This window comes from Meleagris gallopavo, chromosome 11 (genome assembly GCF_905368555.1).
Source record: "Meleagris gallopavo chromosome 11, MGAL_WU_HG_1.1, whole genome shotgun sequence".
In the NCBI taxonomy this organism is placed as follows: Eukaryota; Metazoa; Chordata; class Aves; order Galliformes; family Phasianidae; genus Meleagris; species Meleagris gallopavo.
The window spans coordinates 1085041-1103611 of NC_139414.1; the positions used below are offsets into that span (position 1 = coordinate 1085041).

At 46.4% G+C, this 18571-nt stretch overlaps 1 protein-coding gene across 1 annotated transcript in view; it reads left to right on the top strand.

The window, feature by feature from the left end:
* Positions 1-18571, top strand: part of ARHGEF4 (Rho guanine nucleotide exchange factor 4) — a 199267-nt gene that overhangs the window by 164975 nt on the left and 15721 nt on the right. Inside the window, exons 8-13 of the mRNA XM_085233195.1 lie at positions 10623-10802; positions 13093-13287; positions 14270-14449; positions 15095-15327; positions 16469-16598; positions 17773-17904. Coding sequence (XP_085089321.1) covers positions 10623-10802; positions 13093-13287; positions 14270-14449; positions 15095-15327; positions 16469-16598; positions 17773-17904 — 1050 coding nt within the window. The remainder of the gene's footprint in view (positions 1-10622; positions 10803-13092; positions 13288-14269; positions 14450-15094; positions 15328-16468; positions 16599-17772; positions 17905-18571) is intronic.

Consider the following 18571-nt stretch of genomic DNA (forward strand, 5'->3'; position numbering starts at 1 on the left):
GGGACAGTGTCCTCATTTCCAAAAATCCATCTGTGCTCTGCCCAGCTGCTTCCCTTTGCTTCTGTGACACAGCAAAGCTCCTGTGGAATGGACCAGTGTGTGCCATGGAGGAGTGTGCTGTCAGCCACTGCTCAGCATCCCAGAACGGCCCTGTTGTCTCCAAGGGCTGGGGGCAGACCACCTGGAAGAATCATGGAATCACAAGGTTGGAAAAGATCTCTGAGCTCATCCAGTCTCAGCCTACCACCAATATTTTCCCACTAAAACACGTCCCTTAAAGTGCAGCCCCAGGGAAAGTGCCTTCCCCTTCCTTGTATGGGGCAATTTCACCAGATTATGGGCACCCAATTACCGTGAGAGAAAATAAAAAAAGGTAGAAGCATTCTTGCGTTTAAAAATGATGAGACAAACTGCAAGATCACAGAGTACTGATTGGAGATGTATGTTACAGTGCTGCCTGCCGCAGGTGGTAATACTGGTTGCTAAGGGCATGAGAACGATCTTCCTCGTAACATTTCATGTTAGATTACTTCTCATTTTCTCTTCTCACTCTCTAGCTGGGTACTGGATAACTAATTCTGACATACTGTGTGCATACTGTTATGGCAAGCCCCTTGTTTACCTCTCTCCTTGACCTCATGGCAGACACAGACACCCGATCACCGTAGAGCGAGTTTTGCATGGCTCTTTTAGAACAGGGAGAGCATCACTGAGAGCCAGGCCTGGAAACTGCAGCTTCCAAACAGGAGTGTGAGCAGCACCTTGTTCCCAGAGGGAGCTGGGGGCTTTAGATTCTATCTTTCCCCTTAATTTGTTCTCTCAGGCTAAGCTCATTTCTGTGGTGATAAGTGATATCTGCTATCTTTGTGATTTATTCGTGGAATCTAAGGCATGAGTTGGCCAGATAAGAAACACAGTAAGCATTTAGAATGATACCATCAACAATTATTTTTAATTAATGCTTCCAGTGTTTTGACTAGGAAAAAAAGTCCCATTACACAGCTTAAAAACATGTCTTAAAAAGAGGGAGTGCTTGTTTATACCATTCATTGGGCTGGTTAACTGCAGAATGTGCTGGGAACTGCAGAATAAAATGATGCTGTCCTTGTGTCTTTGTACCCGCTCTCTGGCTGAGATGGCCATGGCAGACGTGGCTGAGGCCCACAGTGCTCCCACGCTGTCTGCCTGGCGCTGGCTGAGCTGGGATGTGCAGCTGCTGGTGGCCCAGATGCTCTCTGTCCCGTTGCACTGCTGCAGGTTCTGTGCTGTGGCACGCAGTGCAAGGCAGCTTTCCTGGGCTGGCAGTGCCAGAGGGAAATTGTCTGCCCGAGGGCCTCTGACCCCAGCTCATCCCACCCAGCACACTTTCCCTTCAGAGATTACCAGCTTTCATCAGGCACCTAGATCCCTGCTGTAGGAACAGTGGCAGAGCCAGCACAGTCTGGGGGATGGAGCTGCCTTCTCCTCCTGCTCCATGCACTGAGCAGCTGCTGGACCAGGCAAGTGGCAGGGAGCAAGCCAGCATGGTGTCTGCGCTTAGAGATCTTGTGCTTGTTCAGTTTTCCATCCATCTAGCATATCTATACAAGAATAGAACCAGCATGGTGTCTCTTACCTGGCAGTGTGTTCGCACTGCTGGGTTGTAGCGAGCATCCTTCAGGGGGTATGTGAATGTTACAGGCTCAGATTCTTAGCCTTGATGCTAAGGCAGCTGAGAGCAGCACAGCAGAACTGGGTTTGACTGCTGCTAAATGTTCCAAATCGTGGTCTGGGTGTCTGCAGATCTGGAGAAAAATTGTATGGAAATACAAATACCATTAGTAGGGATCACATGTGAACCTGAAGAGCTGTACCACATGCTCTCGTCAGCAACGTCACATAGCTTTCCTCACCTCACCAAGCAAGATAGCTACGCCAGGAGACTAAGAAAAGCTAAGCTGATGAGTTGTGACCTGATATTTTAGTTGGGTAGTGAAGAAATTTGCATTAAGCACCAATGGGAAGGTGCCATGTTCTGTATAGGAACTGCATGTGCTGCATTCTCCCATAGAGAGAGGCTTCTTTGCAGTATGGGCTTGGAAATGGGAGCGTGGCTCTGGCCTGAGGCTCTGGCTCTGCTGAAGCCATTAGCTCTCTTCATCCAGATGATGTGGACTTGAGAAAAGTAAGAAAATGGAAATACTCAAAAGTAATACTGGCATTTCGGAAGATCCCAGAACTCTGCTGCTGCTTGAATGGGTCTCCTTTATTTAGCATGGGATATTTGGTGGTTTGGGTTTCTGAGAGTGTAATTAGCTTTAAGAACCATCTGCAGAACTACAAAAGAAATGACTAATTTTTATCTTCACAAATATCAACAAGAAACAAACGCTGGGCAGCTTCCTTTGCCCAGCAGTGACAGAACATCAAAGACTTTTGTTCTTTGCCTTCTGTATCAGTGCTGCTGATGTTCAGATTTTCCTCTGTGCTGTTTTCAAAGCAAAGTATGGACAGTGTCCTTGGTTTAGTGAAGAAAAGATCTGAAGCACTTTGCATTGGGAAGAAGATGACTGGGAAAAGACAAAATAAAAAAACCTCAAGTTTTGGGTCACCAAAAGCCTGCGAGGTTTTTCACCTGGAAAATGTGAGGAAAGGAAGCAGATAGCGAATTCTGCATGGTTCTTTTAGGGCAGGGAGAACATCAGTGAGAGCCAGGTCTGGAAACTGCTAGGTGATCTCGGTTGGCCTTGGTGTCTGCCAGCACCTACTGGTGTTAGGCAGACTTTGGCACAATGCTGTTAATCCAAAGATATTTTCACAGGAGATAGCGGCAATAAAAGTCATTTTATCCTGTTCTTTGCTGTGTGTTCCATTAAAATTAAATGGTGCATGCACACGGAGAGCAGAGCCGTGCCCTGAGCGTCTGGCTTACTGCCTGCTGTGAGCTCAAAGCGACACTGACCTTTTGATAATTCAGAGCGGTTTGCTAGCAATGCAGTTTGTATCAGCTTTAAAATGTTTTCTTTAACCTTATTTGTAAAACAAATTTAGATTAATTTCTCTTGAAGATATAACTGATCGTGTAGCAGCAATCATCAGAGGGCCTGAGGCTCTGGGCCCTGCATGGTTCCCTCTCATTGCCTTCTGCAAAGAGCGGGGTGCCACACTTGTGCTCGCTGAACTCTGGATTGGATGCACTGGGCATGGTGGTGGTGTTCAAAGGCCCCTGTCATAGGGACAGCAGGGGAAAGAGGCAGAAGGGCAAGAATCTTGGCTTTAAGTCCGGTCATGGGAAACACGGTGCAAGTGGGAGCTGTTCTGCAGAGGGAAGGGGATGGGAAAGGTGAGTGGGAATGCACCATGGGACGGTAATCCTACAGATAGTGTGGAGAGGAGAATGGGGAAAGCTTGTCACTTAAGTGACAAAATCATGTGTTAATATCCTGTCGTATCTTTTCTAAATAAAAAAGTTTCTATTGCCAATCCTCGTTAAAATTAAGGCATCAGAAAATGTAGGAATGTGCTGACTAGGTATTTGTTTCCTATCCTGCAGTGAATGCAAACTTCAGAACTGCTGATGAGCTGAAGAGGGAGTCAGTAGGTCTGCTGTCCTCACCTATAGACTGGAATTGACACCTCGTAGTTCTGTGTGTGCCCCAGAATGGGTCCTGTTCAAATCTGAGCACTCAGTCGCAGTCTCACTCCTTCCCCATCTTTGAAACCAAAGAAAATAAGGGAGGAGAGCGTGGTCAATTTCAGGTGCTGTCCCAGCACCTGCCCGGCCCCACTGCCATCAGGTGAGCAGCTGCAGAGGGGCTGCAGCATTCCCCAAAGCACCAGAGCACCCATCAATGGAGCTAGGAAGAGAGGTTCTGCCATAGCCGTGCATTTGGGTACGTGGGATGGCCTGAACCTGGAGCCACAGGTGCTGTGTGAGTGGGAGAGGTGTGAGAAGTGGGTTAGCCTGAAGTTGGAGATACTTAAATCACTTTTAAGCCTTAGAGCGTTTAAAGCTCCTTAAGCCATTTAAAGGCTTTAGATGGGTTTAAAATGCTTAAAACACTTTAAGGCCTTAGATGAGTTTAAGCTGTTTAAGCTGATTTAGAGCTTTAGAATGACTTAAGTTCCCTTTGTGAGCTAAAGGAGGTTTTTAGGTCCTTCAGGTTCTTAATTGTGGAGGCCCTCTTGAGCACCCCTCAGTGGGGATGCAGCACCTCCCCACTCCTGCAGCCTGTGCTCAGGGACTGCTCTCTGAGTGCATCCCAGGAAATTCCTTGGCTACACTTTGGTCCACCTTTATTTCCCTCCACTTTTTCTCATTTGGGCAGAAAAAAAAGCAGCCAGGGGTTGAAGACCAGTGGCTGGTCAAGGAGCAAGATGTGGCCTTGCTCTGTGTGCCTGCTGAGTGGTGCTGTGTGGGATCTGCTCTGAGCTGCATAGAGTGCTGTAGTGGCAATGCTAAATGAAGGCCTGAGCAGTGATTGAGCACCTGGTGGGAAGCAGGGCCAACCCGGGGGAGCTCAGGTGTATGCAATGTACCTGAGTGACCGGAAGGGCTGGAACCAGGATTCACCCCTTCCCAGACCTCATTTAAGAATGAGGACATCTCTTGCTGGAGATCCCTGCCTACCTGAGGCCTTCTGAAATGAGCAGCTCTTTTCCTTTGCTTCTTTATCTGTGGCTGCTCCCTTGCTCTCATTTGCTGTAGCCAAAACTTTGCCACCCTGCTATTATTGCGGTACTTTCCATCCCATTATAGCATTGCAAGTGCTAAGCTCACTTAGAAGCCGTGACAGGAAGATGGCAGCCCTGCCCAGAGGACATCTTAATGTCCTTGTAATTACTGTGTTAGCAATTGCTAATTTTCCAGCTGAACGAGAGTGTTTCTGTACCTCAGGGAACTTATCTGTCTGTGTCAAATTAACTTTTTTAGGACTCACCTTTTCAAGAAGCGGGTAATACAAATAGTCAAAATGGAAGATAATACGTTGGCTTTCTTCAGTGTTTGTTACTAACTTAATCCTGTAAGATCTGTTCCGTAGGGCTGGTCAGGAACACTTTCAATTACAACTTGGGGTAACTGCTCAGGAATACACCTAAGTATGGCTTGGTTCCTTCCCTTGTGTTTAAGATCCTGGATGTGCTAGAGGTTGTATCCAGATACAAAGTGGCCTTGCTTAATCTCTGTGTGAAGCTATCTGTGTTTGGCTGTACGGCATCCTGTGGTACAGCTTCATCACGCACCACAGGAAGAAGTGCTGCTTTTATGTTGAACTTCTCACTGGGCACCACAGGCCTTGCATTAGGAGCTTGCCACTCCTTTCACAAGCCTTCATCTTGTGCTCAGCCTCTGCTAACCTTACTCTGTTGCAGCTTCAAAGTCTGCCAAGCTTGTGCTGGCCCAGAAGCCCTTCCAGTCCTTGGATTAATGTTGCTCTTTGTGCCTTTTATAGTTCTCTGCCTCTTTCTTTTGAGTCATCCCTGACATTCAGACTCTCTGACCCTGATGCTCCAGGCTGATGGTTTCCTAAATCTGTCTGCAGAGACATTCCTGAGGAGCAGCTCATTTAGAATCAGTCGTCTGTGTCAGATGCGGCTTGTGCTACATTTGTCAGCACAGAATTTCATTTGCTATTTTATCACTCAACTCAAAAATCAGCATTGTATCTGTTTGTGTGAAAAGAATATGAAAGTCTATTTCACTTATACCAGAAAATAAATGTCTTAGGCTTAAGTTTAAATAACCATCCTCTGGAAATGTGCATGAAAGATTTAAATGGAAGCTGTTTAACAACTTTATTTACTCTAAACACTACCAGCAACTGCTGGAAGTAATGAACATTTAACCACTAGATGTGATGCAAAGATAACCTTTTGAAGAGTGCTATCAAGTTTGATAAGGACTCAGCTCTTGTTTCTTCACTGCCAAAGCTTAAGGATGTTAGTTCCACAGATTAATAGGCTTTTAATGTACAGGTCATGTGAAAGTGCTGCTCAGGGTACTTGAGGGCACCAAAGGACCTAGCTGAGCAAACAGCATCCCTGGCTGCGAGTGACTGACCCATGCTTCCATTGGAGCCTTCCTAGCCTATTTCAGCTGAAAGTAAAATGGTCTAAAGCAATTCCTGTCTATTTGTTTTGCATTAAAATAATCAGCTGCTGTACCTTAGGTGAGGTATTGGGAACTTCTTGCATCGCTTTGGTCCTTGAAAAACCACGTGTACCTGGGTTCACAGCTGGAAGGCCCAGTGCTGTGCCCTCAATGCCTGGAGCACAGCCCTGCCTCTGGTCTTCTGCCAGGCTGCTGCCCTCCTGCAGTGCTCTGAGGCTTCTCCTGGCCACTGTGTGGGGACCTTCACCTCTCCTCATCTGCTTAAAGCACTTCTGAGCGGGAGCCCGCATTCAGATGGTATAAACAGAAGGGAACAATATACTTGGTGCTAGTCTGGTTTTGTGGAAAGCTGTTCTTACCAAATAAGACACGGTAACTCAGTGCCCACCATAGGCCTACAGATGTCTGTGAGATAAACAGCCCTTGTCCACCATTAAACAACGAGGCTACAGGTTTTGAGAGGAAACAAGAGTGAGCTGTCAGGATGATTTGAGAACTATCCCATTGGGTTTGGCTCAAGGGCAAGGCAGGCTGACTTCTCTGCGTGCTCAGAAAAGCAGCCATCTATGTGCATGAAGCACTACTGTGGGACAAGAGGAAAGCGGAAATTTTTTTCTGACTCCTCTGCCGCACTTGCATGAGAGAATGTGGGAGAGGGACTCTGGGAAAAAGCAGCAGTGCTGGGGTCTGTACTGCAGGGCCAGGGCTGCTGCAGGAGGCAGAGCTGTGTGTGCTGACCTGGCTCAGCCATTCCTTGGGGAATGCAGCCCTCCTAGCACCCATTCAGCTCCCCAGGAAGCGCTCCAGCAGTGCTCTGCTCATCATGAAAGGAGCCTGGTTTGGTGTCACAGAACATTCCATTTCATTGGCACCCTGTTCCTGAGCTATCCTGCTCCTACTCCCTTCTGATGCACTTGTGCTCCTGTTTTTGCTCTATGTAGTACAGTGTAATTAACATCAAAAGAAAGCTATTCAAATTTTATTCAAATAGAGCCAAGTAGCTCAAAGATGCATGCTTCTTAAAGCGATCTCCATCCCTCCTTCTGTAAGCTGTCTAGATCTTTTATCTCTGCATGGATTGCCTGGAGCTCCTGTCAGAACAGGGAATTGCATTGAGGTGTTCAGCCTGAGACAAAGGGCTGAGCTGCCGGCATGTGAACACACAAGAAGACATGGGCCGTGCCATGCCAGCTCCATTTCATGTCCTGGACTTCATTCGGGGCAGCTGTTTGCAACAGCCCCAAGTCCATCTCCTCTTTGGCATGGCTTGCAGTAGCAGTACAGCAATTCTTCCACCTCACACCCTATTGCCATGCTAGCTCGAGTAACCTGCACAGCACTTTCCTGGTGCCTGCCCTTAGCATCCCTTGTCTGCAAATGAGCAGCGAGGCTGCAGCTGCACGGGCTGTAAAGAAAGCAGCTGTAGATGCACAGCAATGCTAATGCAGTGTTAGAGCTCTAGTTGATTTTCAGAACATCTGCGTTAGCACTGCCTCTGGGTTGCAAACAGTGCTGCCTGCAAACTTGCCATAAACAAAGGGAAACTTGTCTGTTTGTTGTGCTGCCAGTTGTTGTAGTGCCAGCAGCTGAAGGTGGCTGGGTTTGTTCTTCATATTCTAATGCTTCTCTTCTAGGGTCTGGTTTGGGGCAGGAGATGGTGGCTCTTCCAGAACACGCATTGAATTGTTCTTGGTATTACAGAGCCAACACGTAGATGTCATTTCGTATGGACAGAACAGTTGTTTTTCAAACCTTGCTTTAATTGCAAAGATCAAAAACAGTGGTAAGATGAGCCGTCTTAGGCCTAGGAGCTGCTATGCCTAGAAATGAGGAGTATTCCCTTTAACACATGCTCCTCTGGAAGATGAACAGCTCTTGAAATATAGCCAGATGATTGTGCTGTCCTCTAACACATTTTGCAGAAAACCTTTTTTCTGATGGCATGTATAATCCTTCCAGGGATATGGAGTAAGAGCTGCAGTCCTTTTTTTCCCCATTAACAGGATGCTTCTCTCTGGGGATACTGCAGCTGCTTGCAGTGCTGCACAGTGACACGGATGCCCAGAGCTGCCCCACAGTAATCACTCTGGGAAAGGGACTGTCACATTGAGTGTGCCTGGTGTTTCTGTGCGAGCCTGGGAACTGCACTTGGGTACAGCTTCGAGAAATAGTGTAAGACACAGATTTGTACAGGCTGAGGGCTAATAGGAAAACAAGCAGTGACTGTGGTGATCGTTAAGTGCTTTGCGTTGCTCCTGTGCCTGCTCTGCTGCTCCAGCACCCCAATGTGTGACCCCAGATGGAGCAATAGAGGGAGGAGACAGCCTGCAGGCATGCCTGTTTGAAGTGGTGTTTGGATAAACTCAGTAAGATAATCCAAAGCATATATAACGTTTTTTCTTTATATCTTGCTTTACTCTGTATTTATCATTCCTCCCCACAAACACGGTGTTTGCTGTCTGTTAGCCCCTAACCTGCCTCTCGGGTGTTGTTTCAGACCTTCCTTTGGATGAGAGCTGCTCATCTGATCTATCTGCTTGCTATGGTATTTGGACAGGTGATGGTAGGTCAGTCCTGACTTTCTGTATTTGGCAAACATATTCACAGTTTGTTCTTGAACACGGAAAATATAGCAGCCCTGGGCGCCTCCTCTCACTGAGGTGCTGAGCCCCAGCCGGCTGGTACCACAGGTATTGATACCATCACACCACTGGTGCTCTGCTGTGCGATCGTCACAGCGCTGCAGAGGACGTCTGTTTGATCTCCCTCTGGCCACAGGTCTGCCACATGTGCCAGCTGCTGCCCCACCTTACGCAGTGCACAGCAAAGATACTTGATCTTGGAAGGAGCCGTATTCTTTCTGCACTGGTCAGGGTTTGTGTGTTGTAGAGCTTGCTAACGCTGCTCTCTGCGGGGATTTATGCACTGCTGTGGGCGCTCACAGAGCCACAGCCCTGTGTGTGACAACAGCTCCACAGAGCCTTTGCTGAGCTTCTGCTCCCCTTTGACCACTCTGTGGCTCAGCTGCTGTTCCTGTGACAGAAGCTACATTTATGCCCACCTGCAGCTGTGTGTTTTGCCAGGGCAGTCCTCTGCCACTGCAGCCTAGGCTGCTTCAAGGCATGCAGTTTGGCCCTGCTGCATTGCTGGCTGGGTTGTAGGAGCACAGCTCTGCATTCCCAGAGGTGGGACCACACCTCAGTGACTGCTTGGCCTGCAGGCAGCAGAAGTGGGCAGTGTGGGCAGCTGGGAACCTCCCACCCTCCCCTTCCCCATCACCCTGATGTTATTTTTGTCAAAATGGATGCACTGCATTAAGCTGCTTCTGGTTCAGTGAAGGGGCATTTGCTATCCGAAGGCAGACTGTATTTGATTTTTTTTTTCCATGTGTCTCCTGATTCACTGTACTGTGATTATCCTGACATTCTTTTATAACGTGCATCTTTTTATAGCTGAGAGGAACAGTAACCTAGAGCAGCAGGTAGCAATGAGGAGCTAACCTAAGATGCACATCATGGATTATGCCTGCAATACGTAGCAGGGGTGACACTGCTGCAATGTGGGATATAGTCATGGACAGTGGTTTTTCTCTTCCTTATGCCTCCTTGACTTCTCTTTCCATTATCTTCCCAGAATTTATCAGTGTGCCATTTATTTTTTCTTAGAAATACAACACTTTGCAGCCACTGTAGAACAACCAAATCCCTTCTCTAGTGGTACATGCTGCTTTCTTGGGGAAATGTTGGTGTTTGGAGCCTCATTTTGCCCAGGCTTTGTGGTCGGTGCATGATCTGTAGTTGCACTTCAGCAGAGGCTCTGACATGACAGCCTATGGGTGCTGGGCAGGTCTGTCACAGCACAAATAAGGTAGATGGTTGGGAATGGCATCACATACCTACAGACACTGTCATCACTGCATTCAAGAGCTCCCTCCCAGTCATGCTGACACTTTGGTTTGGATTATGTATTCAGTTGCTGAGGATTCCTTTTTTCTAGAATAGGCCCTCTATGAGATGTGTTGTAAATAACCACTGGACCTCAGCATAATTACTTGAACTCTCCAGGAGACTTTAAGCAGCTTAAGTGCTATGTTTAACCAATCTAAAGATTTAAAGCTCTCTCTGTCCTAGGTCAGCTCTGAGGCCTCAGAATACTTTCTGCTCTGAAGTACATCTCTAAAAATATTGACACTCAAGCTTTTATTTCAAGGCTTTCCATAGCAGGGCTGTACTAGCAGCACAAGAGCAACCTCCACTGGCAATATGCTGCTCCGGAGCCGTTTGCCTCATGGAGGCACTAATTCCAGACTATCAAATTTACACTTGTGTCTGAGGGATTGGGAACGAGTGCTATTGAGAGCAAGGTCAGCCAAGGCACGTTCCAGACTGGCACCAGCTCCTTCTCACGTGTGTCACGGTGAGCGAGCAGTAGCAGTGCTCATCTGGTTTGGCTCGGATCGTGCCAGAGCTGCGGCCGCTCTGATTGCACTGCTGTTGCTGGGAGCTAACAGCCTCACCTGCTCTGTCCACAGCTCATCAGCGATGGCAGTGTGGTGTATGCAGAAGCCCTCTGGGACCATGTCACCATGGACGACCAAGAGCTGGGGTTCAAGGCTGGCGATGTCATTGAAGTAATGGATGCTACCAACAAGGAGTGGTGGTGGGGAAGGATTCTGGACAGCGAAGGCTGGTTTCCAGCCAGCTTTGTACGGGTAAGAGTTTGATGTTTTTTTCCATAGCTTTTCATTACCACTGGGTGTTCTTTTTCCCCAGATTTTGAGTTCCTCAGTGAGTGCTGAGCACTGTGATTTCTGGGATAGTTGTTCAACATGTGCTTGTCACTGTTCCTCTGTGCAGGGTCACTGTACATTGAGCACTCCCAGATGAGCTGCCATCAGTGTGGAGAATTCCCTCTTTGCAGTAAATCACAGTAAAGGCAGTTCAGTTGTAGGCCCTGGAGCTGAGCTGAGCTGTGCCAGCTGAGGAGCTGCCCAGCATGGTGGTTTGACACCCTGGGCTCCTTACCCAGGGTGTAAACTTAGCTAGTTTGCATCTAAGCACCCAGCATCACCTTTAAGAGAGAGCAACAAATGCTCCTAGAGGAGTCCCACACACAGCTGACAGGTCTTTGCTCTAGGAGTCACTTCAGACAGTACAGATGAGCATGGCTGTATAGAGCAATCCAGACAGCCTCAGCTTACATAGAGCAGAGGTTTGATCCTTCTCCAACAGGGCATTTTGAAACACATCTGAATTCTCTGTACAAGTTGGGGAGGTAAAATTAGAACCTGGGCACTCCTTTCCTTCTGCAAAGAGAAAGACTTTTGTCCTTTGTTCAGGCTTTGCCTGTTGGTGAGGATGTCTGAATGCATTCACTGTGTTAGGGCGTGAGCGCTGCACAGGCGATTAGGTGCCTAAGGGCAGAGAGATTCTTAGCAGCTCAGCTTCTAATCTGGGTCACTTTAGATCATAAGTGACCCAAAATCAGGTGAAGCATGAAAGGAAGTAATCTGGTGTCTTTAGAAAAGGTACTTGGAGAAGCAGAGCAGGTTGTGCTCTAGAAGCTGTGAAACACTTGGTATAGCTTCTGAGAAACTGTCCCAGCTGGATAACTGTTACAAACAGTGTATGGTTTTGCAAGTAAGATTGCTAGGACCAAATTCTCAGCAGTAGTGGGGACAGAACTGCTTTTTCACAGTCAGAACACGCTCCTTTTTTATTTTCATATTACTGACAAGCTGTTGTCCTGGCTGGCAAAAACCTCTAGCAGTATTCCAGGGGAAATCAGACTGATGCTACCCGTAGGGATGCAGAATAACAAGTTATTTTAGCAGAGCAATTACACCACTTACTCTGGCAACCAACTGAAGATTTCCTGCTAATTATCACCAGGTCTCAAGCTTACTGCTGAGAGGGGCAGTGTGTTTTGGGGCTTGGGCAAACCTGCAGGGCTCTCAGTTACTCCAAACAAGTTTCAGGCTGAAGTCTGAGCTTAAGACCAGCTCACAGAGAAAGAAAGGCCGGACTGCGCACCTGCAGGGCTTTCACCCACTGTAGGCAGTGAGTCAGTGCAATCTATGCCTATGTTGGCATAGGGATGGGTATGCATCTTTTATAGAGATATGTGTACACAAAGAGTTAAATAATCCTGACTACAAGAAGCTACATTAAAAGCTTACAGCAGATGTGTTACTGTACCCAAACTGCTTTTATTTACACATGTTGCTGCCTCAGAGTTTTTCATTTGTTCTTTGTGCTGAGATTGATGATTTGTGTACAAAATATTCCCATGGGCACTCTGAGAGCTACTGAATATGCAGCAGCAATGCTTCTATGGAAATAAAGCTTGCAAGTGGAATGCACAAATAAATTTCTCACTATTAATTAAGGTACTTTGGTACTGCTAACGAAACAGATTCTGCAGAGCAGCAGGTCTACAAATTGCTGGTGTTTGGCTCTGCTCACACTGTGCTGCCATCTCATGGGCAATGTGAAGGAACCACGAGTTACACATAGCTCTGTAATGTAATGCCATTCTGTACTGCACTGTATGCTCACTGGCATCTGTTTTTTTTTTTTTTAATTAAAAATAAGTTATCTGTAAATAATCTTGGGGAAGGAGGTAGTGAGAGGGCCTCTGTTATTTATAGTATGGGAATAAAAAAAAGCAAATATTTACTTGTTCCCTTCTCTGTCCCTAAGAGCAGAGCCCCCTCATGAGTACCCAAGCAGATTTCTCTTGATAAGCCATTTCCTGTCCTGATTTTGTATGTAGTGTAGACAGAACTTCATCTGTCTGGCCTTACATTCTGGAGAAATATGCTTACATATTGCTTATCATGGGAAAATATGTTTATAGGTAATATTACCTCAGTATTACACAGCATTCCCCTTCGCTCCCTATCCCAGCTCAATCCTTGCCCCCATTCAGCCAGCTCTCCTTTCTTTGGATGAGCTGTATTTAGCAGTGTGGATGGCAAAAGTGTTGTGTGTCCGGTCCAGCTCCGAGTGAACCAGGATGAACCCCTGGAAGATTACCCTGTAAAGGTAGAGGGTGGCAAAGACGACGACTCCAGCAGTGGTACCCGGCGCTTTGGGATGGGGCAGACCACCAAAGACCAGATGAGGACCAACGTTATCAATGAGATCATAAGCACAGAACGAGACTACATCAAGCATCTGAAGGACATTTGTGAGGTAAAGGAATACGGGGGAAGTGAATGTGAGGACTTCTGTAAAGGAAACTACAGGGTGTTCTGTTTGTGCCCAGGTGGAGGCTTCCTAAGTGGGTAGCTTTCCTCCTATGAATATATAATGGTATTTCCAGCAGTGTCTGCTCTGCTAAATGACATTGCACGCTCAGAAAACAGAAGCCGATTCATTACAGCAATATCCCAAATGCCTCTGTGTTGGGAGCATCTAGTTGGGCTCTGAATAAACGGAATTAATTGCATTTCCCAAGACAGAGAAAAGTAAATGTCTTAGCACTGCTGTCCTCCTTAATATATGTTCTGAGGTAATACAGTCAGCAACTCCAGCCTTCAGGCAAGTTATGCTCAGATCGAAACAACCAATAAGATCTTTCACTTCCAAATATGCTGAGCATTCTGACACCTCTTCCAGAAGTGACATGCTGTCAGATACACTGGGGCAAATTAAGGTAATTGGGAAAGGAGTTTGAAGGACCATAGATTTTTCACTACAATGACACAAAACCGTGCCCTCCAGGAGAGCCAGCTGGAGAAAAGCAGCATGCACCAAACCCCCTTTCCTCCTGGTGAGTCCAGAATTACCTCATATCCTTTGTCACCTCCTTCTCCCTTGAATCAACCAGGCCTTTGCAAATGTGAGCTCCAAACCAGATCCTCAGCTGGATTTAGTTGTCAGTGCAGTGGCCAGCACAATCCCATAGCCTGCAGACAAAGATGTTTTTCACAGGAGAGAAAGCAGCTCTGGGATCCTTCAAGTGCGGGTTACAGCATCGTTTAAGGCAGTGATATGACTGTGGGCTGATTCCTAGTTCTAGCATATTTTGGTTGGCATTAGAAGAAATAATAGCTTAAGGCATGGATGCACTATGAAGGAAGGGGTACCTGACTGCAGTACTGGGGTTTTCTCCTGAAATCCTAGCACCTCTGAGTCAGTGCCCAGCAAGCTTTCTCATTTGGTTTCCTCTTAGGGTTACATTAAGCAGTGCCGCAAAAGAGCCGACATGTTTACAGAAGAACAGCTGAAGACAATCTTTGGGAATATTGAAGACATCTACAGATGCCAGAAGAAATTTGTTAAAGCACTGGAGAAGAAATTCAACAAAGACCACCCACATTTAAGTGAGGTTGGCTCCTGTTTCTTGGAATATGTAAGTAAATTTGACTTATGGAAAGGGGTAGCTGAGCAGGGATTAGGACAGAGGAAATTGATCTGACAAGTTCTGTTTAAATTAAAAATAATTATTTAAGTCAAACCTCCCCCCAGCCAAGTATCCCCTAGTTCTCCTGGCCACAGGTTGAGCCCTCTCTCAGGTAAGCTGTACAAGCACACTGCTAACCACCAATCTCAGGTCTCTCAGCTTCAGAATGCCAGGGGAGCACACCATTTATCCCACAGCCTGCTGTGAGAGATTCAGAGCCATCACTCAGAGAAAGACAGATCTCCTCATTTCCTTCCAATACTTGAAGGGAGCATATAAACAGGAGGGGGAACGGCTGTTTGCAAGGGTGGGTAGTGATAGGACAAGGGGAATGGTTTTAAACTGAGCCAGGTGAGGTTTAGGTTGGATGTTAGGAGGAAGATTTTCACTCAGAGGGTGGTGAGGCACTGGAACAGGTTGCCCAAGGAGGCTGTGGATGCCCCATCCCTGCAGGCATTCAAGGCCAGGCTGGATGTGGCCCTGGGCAGCCTGGGCTGCTGGTTGGCGACCTGCACACAGCAGGGGGTTGGAACTGGATGAGCATTGTGGTCCTTTCCAACCCAGGCCATTCTGTGATTCTATGATTCTTCACAGCAAACGGAGTTTCAGATATACTCTGAGTACTGCAACAACCACCCCAACGCCTGCATGGAGCTGTCCCGCCTCACCAAAGTTAACAAGTATGTCTACTTCTTCGAAGCCTGCCGCTTGCTGCAGAAGATGATTGACATCTCTCTGGATGGGTTTCTGCTGACACCAGTGCAGAAAATCTGCAAATACCCGCTGCAGCTGGCTGAACTGCTCAAATACACCAACCCTCAGCACAGGTAGGTCAGCGTGGTGGGAAGCAGAATGGCAACACCTGTCTCATGGAAACAGGCTGACGCAGAATTGCATGCTGAGGGCAGCTTGCTGAGTGCAGCCAGTGCTGTGATTCTGCTGTTACCTTGTAGGAACCAGGAAAAAAGAGTATTCTTTGATCTAATACATAACTTTCAATTACAGTAGCACTGGGCTTCCCTGTCTGTTAGAGACCTGACGTTACTAAGTTCCTTTCATTATGGTGCTTTTCTGGTTTCCTTGGCCCACGTATCTGAGATACCAGCACATACAGACTTTGGAATTTGTTCCTGGGGTGATATTATTGACAGCTTTGCCTCCAAAAGCACTGGTTATTATAGCCCAGAACATCCAGGTACCCACACGTACAGCATGTCAAGGCTGAGAGGCAGTCATGAGTTTTGTTTGGTGCTTTCCCGGAGGGAAATCATGGCCTACAACATCAGGCCAGTGTGCTCAGTGAATTCTTGCCCTAGCTCAGAAGCCCACAAACCCAGAGCTCCATTTCAGGGTGAAGGCATTGCTTTTGGCTCAGTTAATTGTGTAAGAAAAATGATAAGCCAAAGAAATAAAGCATGAAAAACGATATTAAGGAGAGTGTTGCTAATGGCCCACTGTGACAACTTATTTAATTTCAACACCTGATTTACAGCACTGCTATTTCTCAGAACTGCTTTATGTGTAAGTTATTAAATCTATAATCATGCTGTTCTGATGTTGATCTCATAAGATACAGCTCCTTAATGCAGCACCTGGATGTCTGAAAATTGCATTAAGCTGTGTTGTGCAGAACAGCTCCTTCCCAGCTGCTCCAGCTCAAGCAGCTCCCATTTGAAATCAAGCCAAATCTGAACTGTCTTATCTGTATGTGACAGAATCAATCCTTACATGAAAGCAATAGTGGTATGAATCTGTTGTATCATGATGGGTAACAAGCAAAGCCTTGAAGATTGATTCATCCACTAGAATTTACAGCTCTGCAGCTGAATGTTGTTACTCGCATCCTTCCCTTCCACACACTGGTCCTGAATTTGTAACAACTATATAAATCTGTGTGTCCAAAGCAGCATGCTTCTGAAAAGCTGCCTGCAGCAACGCATCCCTCACACACACTCTACCCTACCCTAGGGATTTTAAAGACGTTGAAGCTGCCTTAAATGCCATGAAGAACGTTGCTCGGCTCATCAACGAGAGAAAGCGGCGACTGGAGAACATCGACAAAATTGCTCAGTGGCAAAGCTCCATAGAAGACTGGGAGGTAAGGCAGACTTACTTTTCCTAGGAACTGAATGCATTGTGTTTATTTCCCTCCCAGCTGCCTACTGTAAGAGCTCTGTAAGGATTTTGCTCAGTTCTGCTACTCTGTGAATTGCTTTTCTGATGTTTTATTGTTTCAAAGGTGTCACCTTTCAGTACAGACGAAAAGGTCTATCACATAACCCATCTAGACCAGCCACCTGATCCCTGGGATTCTTTGTTTCCCCATTTTCCTTCTGAAATAAAATTGGAGGGTGGTCTGATGAAATCATGTTTTTTTCTCACCCATTTTACTGAGGTCAAAATGGTCAGTGCGGACAGAATCAACCCTTAGTGCTTAATAAGGCACACTATTCTTCAGAATAGGCAAGCTCCAATGGAAGAATAAAATGCCTGTGGGCTCAACATGGAAATGATTCAAAGGAAAAAAAAAAAATCATAGAATCACAGAATGGTTGAAAAGGACCACAGTGATCATCTGGTTCCAACCCTGCTATGTGCAGGGTCACCAACCAGCAGACCAGGCTGCCCAGAGCCACATCCAGCCTGGCCTTCAATGCCTCCAGTTATGGGGCATCCACAGCCTCCTTGGGCAACCTGTTCCAGTGCCTCACCACCCTTTATGTGGAAGAACTTCCCAACCCCAAGAGACCGCAATCTTCTCATTTTTTTGAAGCCTAAATTCAATAAAACCAGCCCTTTTCTATCCAAAATGTCAGGCTAAATTATCAGCTATCTTCTTATGTGGTTTCTTTAATGTCAGCAATGGATCAGCTGCTTAGGGCTTTTCCCTTGAACAGGAGAGTTTTCACTTAACATATTATTGCTCTAATCGTACAGCATCACAGAACCACAGGGGTTGGAAGGGACCTCTGGAGATTCCTCAAGTCCAACGCCTTGCTAAAACAGCTTCCCTAGAGCAGGTTGTGTCAGAAAGCAAGTCAAATTCAGTTTCCATTCACTGGGTACCAAGAGTACTGCAACTGTCTTGATATAACAAGGCCTTTTCTTCAGCACAGTGACCCCTTCTCACTCCTGGAAAAGCGTTTCACTAGCAGGGTTTTAGGCTGCATGACCACACTGACCTTGCCTTGTGAGATTATGGGCTTATGTCTTCTCCCTTGTTTTGGGATGGCACAGACCAGTCACCAGACTCTTCTTTGTGCTGCTCTCAGGGTGAAGATGTTCTCGTTAGAAGCTCAGAACTCATCTATTCTGGAGAATTAACCAAAGTCTCCCACCCTCAAGCCAAGAGCCAACAGAGGATGTTCTTCCTCTTTGATCACCAGCTTGTCTGCTGCAAGAAGGTATTTTGGATAATCAAATACAAACACTACTGCAATGCTGAACCACTTCCACAGTTCATTTTGAGTTGTTCTCTATCTAAATCCATAATACTTAATTCTGCTTGCATCATATGAGCTTCTTGCACAGATTGATGTGCATTCAGTGTGGTTTTTCCTCTGGTGCCCCAAGCCAGGTGCACCTGAGCAGAGCAATACACTAACTGCTGGCCAAGTCCTTATAGAGGAGACAGAAGCACCACATTGCTGTTGTTCACACACACAGTGCAGGTGTGCATATGTGTGCACCTATTTAAACAATAAAAGAAATATTCCTTGGTTGAGCAAAGGTAAGGTATCTTCCATTGGAATTTCAGAACTGAACATGCCATTTTTTTCCATTATCTGTGGTGGCTCCTGGTAACTCAGTAACCATTTTATTACTGTGTTGACACTTTTCATACTATAAATACATTTAATTGGCAACATGAAAAATAAAAACTAATTAGGATTTCTTTTTTGCTGACATGGAAAGCTGCATGCAAATACTACTTTCTAACAGCAGCATAATGGAGATTTGAGACCACATCCAGAGTGCTTCAATGTAGCTGATGACGTCCCAAAAGTGGAGATGCCAGCCTGTTATTGACCCCACCAATAGAAGAAACCGAATGATTCCAGTCAATGCAAG